This window comes from Tachypleus tridentatus, chromosome 6 (genome assembly GCF_004210375.1).
Source record: "Tachypleus tridentatus isolate NWPU-2018 chromosome 6, ASM421037v1, whole genome shotgun sequence".
In the NCBI taxonomy this organism is placed as follows: domain Eukaryota; kingdom Metazoa; phylum Arthropoda; class Merostomata; order Xiphosura; family Limulidae; genus Tachypleus; species Tachypleus tridentatus.
In genome coordinates this window covers 130,366,172-130,372,171 of record NC_134830.1, presented here as the reverse complement: position 1 = coordinate 130,372,171, position 6,000 = coordinate 130,366,172, and the positions used below count along the sequence as shown (strand labels likewise).

The following is a 6,000-nucleotide window of genomic DNA, read 5'->3' as shown; positions in this document are numbered from 1 at the left end:
AATACGTAACCCATCTTCCATTTAGCAATTGTTAGTTGCTGCTTATCTTCAACTCCAGTTATCACAAAGTTATTAAAATATTACATTTTGTCAAACTAGTTTTATTTTATATGAATAGACAACTACCTAGTAGTGAAACTCACATATTCTTAACTATTAATTTATAAATTAAATACATATTTAAATTACACCTGTGTAAGATCATTACTATTAAGATAAAAGCTAACTTTAAACTTAAAACTTTGGAAATTCATAGTGAAGTAATTATTCATAAAAAACAATTAAATTCATTTGGTTTCAAATAGTTTTTATAAAAATTACTTTTTATAAGAAGAAATAATAATAAACAAACTGTACTATTATGCTTATTGAATTTTGAAACCTATTCCTTAACAAACTTTGCATTAATTAGAATTAACCTGTAAGTAAAGGAAAGATTTCAATGCTGAAAAATGAAACTGATTTAAACATGTTTGAAGTCATATCATAGTAAATAAATATAACCTATAGAAAATGTATATTCATTAATAAACAACAATTGTGGTGTGGAATATAGATATCAGATCTTTAAAATGTAAAGAAACTGTGGCAATCTACATTCAAGTTCCAAAACATCTCAAGTAAAAATAAGCTGCAGGAGCAGCACATTGACAGGTGTACAGTTTGAATGTATGCTTTAACTACCCTTACTATAAATGATTGTTTAGTATGAGAAAATGTGATTAAGGCTCCAAATACAAATTACATAAAACTGTTAGAACATATCAGTTATACAGAAAGTAAATGTTTGAGTACAGTAGACCATAACAAGTGTAACTCACAAAATTCATGAAATACACTGCCAACAGTATAAATATGTCTCAAATATTTTTTTCGAGAGATAGAAATTGTATTTTCTAGGCTAAAATAACCAATAATTTGCAACAGTATACAAGTTTAAGTTTCTTGATGTTGACCATAGATCTTAGACAACCAAAACAAATAATGTCCAGACGATAAACACAGGAGCTAACACAACTGAAAAAAACCTGACTTATCCCTATGCTTTATTTCATGTTGTTTATCCTTAGCAAGTACTAAAGTTGGACAATATACAAGAGGGTAAAAATGAAAGGCTTTTCTAATAAACAAAATATCTTCTTTAAGGTATCATTAGATAAAAGTGACAACATGATTTCCTTTATTATTTGTTTTGGTCCAACTGTTGTTATAATAAGTTGTTAATAGACAAATTATAGTAACAACTCGCTTGTTTGTCTCCAAAATATGTGCATCACTCAAGGAGTATGAAAACACTTTTATATAAAAGACAAAATTTTATATTACTTTTGGGGGATGATATTTAACTCTATGAGACATCATGAGGTCAGTTTATTTGACCAACCTTGTAGCCATTATAAAATAATTCTAAATTTCTCCAATTTTCTCTCTGAAATGACTGCAAATTATAACACAAAATGAGAAATGTTTATCCTAACTAAGCAGCTTAAATATTATATATACACATACACATGCTGGTATAGTTTGTTTACTGTGTTGTCAATTAGTGCCTTTCTATCATATTGGGAGCTGGAATGCTAACTTCAAGAGGCAAGTTTTCAACTTATCCCAAATGGTAGTTCCTTATTTTCTTTTTCTTGCATTACTTTAATTCATTTTCTTCTTTACTTGGGAGAGCAGTCACCTTCCACATTTTGTCTGCAGGTAGTAAACGGTGATAAAGATGTGGGGCATTGTGGGCTTGAGCACCCATATCTCGTTCTAATAATTTCTATAACTATTGCTACTCTTATTTCTTATGCAAGACTGGAGAATAGAGGTTAAGACTAATATACAGTGTATCCCCACCAAAATGTGGGTCCTACTTCTACAGTCACCTCTAAAAACTAGGGTACATCTTATAATCCCACATTATTGCTTGTACTCTGGGATCTTTTCAATTAGTGCAGCATTTTTGTTTATTTTGTTTCAGCTTGTTTTCTAAGTTATAACAAACTAATACACACAAAATTAAATTATTCTATTGCCCTTCAAACCTGTCTGACTAATACTTATGGCATATAAATTGCAACTCACATGGGGAATGTGTATCCCACTTCACAGTACTGAATTACATAACACAGAACTATTCAAGGGCATACCTTATAAACAATTATTATTATTACTATTTATTTTAATTTATCAATACTTACATTTTAGTAACTTTATAATAATAAATGAAAAATATACAGGAAAAAAACAAAACAAGGTCTGATAGAGGAAAAGCTAAAACAAAGTAGAATGCCAGTCTTAGAACAAAGCTTACTAGAAGTATTAGATATGTGTTGTTGAAATAGAGAATGTTCATACCATAGAAACAATTGTGATGTGGCTAGATTTAAGTGGTTTTAATCACATAACATTATTCAAAATACATGGCTCAAGGTTTAACTCTCTGTATACAGACTGTCCCTTTTGACAGTCTTATAAACACCATGTAACTATGAAACTGTAAGTATTATAAGTGAATGTATCATGTTACCTTCATGAAATTTGATAAATTTGTTATTAAACATTACCAGTCTTTTATTTGCACAAAGAGTCAAAATTTACAAAACTTTTACTGAGATATTCTATGTAATAGGTGATTTTCATGGTAAAAATAAAATTACTATTAATATTAATAATATTTCTTTCACATAATATCTAGAACTTCCCAAATGAACAAACAGGTTTCATTCAAACTCTCTTTCTCTTATTTTCTTTATTTTAATATTAACTGTATCATAATAAACCATATTAAAAGTTAAAATTTAAGTATATAATTAAAAAAAATTATATTTATTTTAAAACAGAATTACTTAGTTGATTCTGGTCTATAACAATTATTAATCTTAAGAGCTGTAGGCTTCTTAACTTTTTATAACTTCTCTCATTTTATTTTAGTGTTATTTCTCTTTACACCATGAAACTTTCAAAGTTTTATATTCAGAAATTAATACAATGCAAACCAGCAAGGATGAACAATCAATTGGTAAACAAAAACAACTGTATGTTACAATAAATTTATCAGTTTATAATTAAACTTGTCATAAAACATTAGTTAGGTCTATTACATTTTAAACACTGCATTCGTTACCTAGTCCCTCAGGAATTTAAGAAGTAAGACTAAATAACTAATCATTTGCATTTCATACAAGATTAAGTTCTCTAGAATTTTTTATAACAGGAATTTTACCTTATAATAACTAAACTATTACAAATTTCAGTCCTTTTTCAGATATTTATTAGGGTACATATGAAAAGTTCACACACTTATCATAAGTTATGGCATAAGTTAGAAAAGGTCACTTGGGTATTGTATTCCAAAGTTGAATTAGTTATAATGACTAATACCCACTTGAAGTCAAAATAAGCAAAAATTAACTGATAAATGTTTATTACAACGTGTACGATACAGTTATTAGCCTACAACTTTTTGGTGAAAGTGCAGAATTCTTTGAACAAGATTTTCTGTTAAAAGGACATTTACTTACAAAACTGATGCTTCTGGATTCAGTGGATTTTGATTTTCTATTTTATAGAAAATTCGACGAGCGTACAAAATTACTTGCCAAATATGATTGACATTTCTTCTATAAAATAGAAAGATTAAAGTATTAGTTGTTTTTTTTAACAAATAATTACGTTTATAAATTCACCAGTAATATGTATCAGTTTTCAATAAATATGTTCCACAAATCTATCTACCTTTTAACAGTTAAAAAATTACACTTTTCTTCAAAACAGTATCAATTAATAAGCTTAATATACCAAATCTGAATTTCTTGTTTTGAAATTAGAGGAGCCTATGAAAAACAAAATTCCTTACATGGAATAAAACCTATAAAACATATGATGACCCTCTAATGTTTTAATCATTTCATAAATTCTTCATGAAAACTCTAAACTCAGAATTCAGTAATTTTGTTTTCAACAGTTCAACAAAATGTCATCTTTTAGAAAACTTCATTATTCAAACGTTATCTTTCTTGATATATGTGTGAAATTCACACACACACATTAAATATATACACAAACATACATACAAATACAACTTTAACTAAGCTGCAGAATCTTTGAAAAATATTACATCAAAAGGGAAGAAAAATCATACGTCCATACCTTTGGTGAAATATACTTTTATTTTAATGTGGACACTGGTGGTGTGAGATTGCCTGGGCAGAAAAGAAGGACTTCTGCTATTATGGATTGTTCTACAATTTAGAAAATAAATGTATCCTTTGAGGGAACACCAGCCACCTGGCAGGATCATGTATGAAGATAGGAGAAACAAACTTACTCATTTCTACTGGTGGATTGACTGAAGTACAGGAACTAGTAGAAGTCAATTTCTCATAGAAAACAAAATAACTAGATAGTCAGGAGAAGAAGGGATGTCTGTATAGAAAGTCATCTACATGTCCATCTGAAGAATCCTATGCTATGGCCAACAACATTGGGAAAGAAGAAAATGAGAAAAATGATGAATAAAAAAAGAAATAACCTGTGAGCACTCTCCATCAAGAGGAGAATATACTAGCCAGAACAGTTGAATGACTCATCCATTAAGAGTAGGAGAGAGGTCCCTGGAAAATGAGATGTATCAAGATAGGAACAGAAGATGACAAGGATCCAAAAAGGCAGAAGTGACACCTCACATCCTGAACAGGCCAAAGGAGGTGACTTGGGTCTGAATAATCATATAGGTGAGAAAAAAAAAGGAATAGAAATAGGAGAGAAGGAAAGGTTATTATTTATTACAAGTGGCAGAAGATTGAAGAAGGAAATACTAGTCCAAGTACAGGGGTGAATAAATATCTTGAAAAAGGATGCGAGAGCCATCAATAGCATAAGTATCTAAACAATAGTGACCACAAATAAGAAGGATGAACTAAGATACAAAAGTGAAACAGAAAGTAAAAATCCAATGGCATGAATGGGGCATGCAAAACCACATTATGGATACAGTCCAGTATGGAAGTTTGTTTGTTCGTTTTCTAAATTTTGCACAAAACTACACTACGGCTATCTGCACTAGCTGTCCCTACTTTAGCAGTGTAAGACTGGAGGGAAAGCAGCTAGTCATCACCACCCATAGCTAACTCTTGGGCTACTCTTTTACTAACGAATAGTGGGATTCACTGTTGCATTATAATGCCACAATGGCTGAAAGGGCAAGCATGTTTGGTGTGACTGGGATTCGAACTCAGGACCCTCAGATTATGAGTTGAATGCCTTAACCCATCTGACCATGCCAGGCTCGTATAGAAGTTAAGCAAGGAGGACGGTGAAGAGGGAAAGAGCAGAACCAAGTAAAAAGTAGAAGGAAATGTAAAATGCACCAGAAAGTGCTGCCCAATAATCAGCAATGGTGGAGACTGACAAACCATGGTTGAACATCCAATTAATAAAAGGCAGAAAGATGGGGCATAATAAAACAGTCAGGAGGAGAGGAATGGTGGATGGATCAATAACAAAATATCACCACAGTCATACTGAGATAGACAAAATTGGAATAAAATAGGAATTTGACAAGAAAAGGTTACATGATAGGAAAATCTGTCTTGATGAAAAATACAAATTTCATACATGATAAAGGGATACTCTTTCATAAAAAAGGGATGCATGATACTGAAGCAAAAGTGAATGGATATTTGGTATACGAAAGAGGTGTTGATACCAAGTGATGAAGCAGAGAAAACCAAGATTAAGTTGGTCATAGTAGGATTTTAGAAGGACTTTCCTGTATCGAGTTAAAGACCCAAGGGTTTAGTGGAAAAGAATTATAGGCAAAAGGTATATTTTCCAATAGGAGACACTAATCCTGGCTAAGAACTTTGACAGCCAGAGCCACAGGATGGGGAACAGATAATAAAACAGATGAAGACTGGAGTAGAGAGGACTGGCAAAGGTGTCATGAGGGGCATACCCAAGCAAGAACAAACTCAAAAAGACCATGGGAGAGAAGAGATCACACCA

The 6,000-nt window shown here is 31.1% G+C and overlaps 1 protein-coding gene across 2 annotated transcripts in view; it reads right to left on the bottom strand.

Moving 5' to 3' along the window:
- Positions 1-3,119: 3,119 nt before the first annotated feature.
- Positions 3,120-6,000, bottom strand: part of LOC143253660 (protein AKTIP homolog) — a 36,891-nt gene continuing 34,010 nt past the window's right edge. For both annotated transcript variants that reach the window (XM_076507863.1, XM_076507864.1), the window contains exon 6: positions 3,120-3,614. In XM_076507863.1, coding sequence (XP_076363978.1) covers positions 3,512-3,614 — 103 coding nt within the window. In that variant the 3' untranslated portion in view covers positions 3,120-3,511. The remainder of the gene's footprint in view (positions 3,615-6,000) is intronic.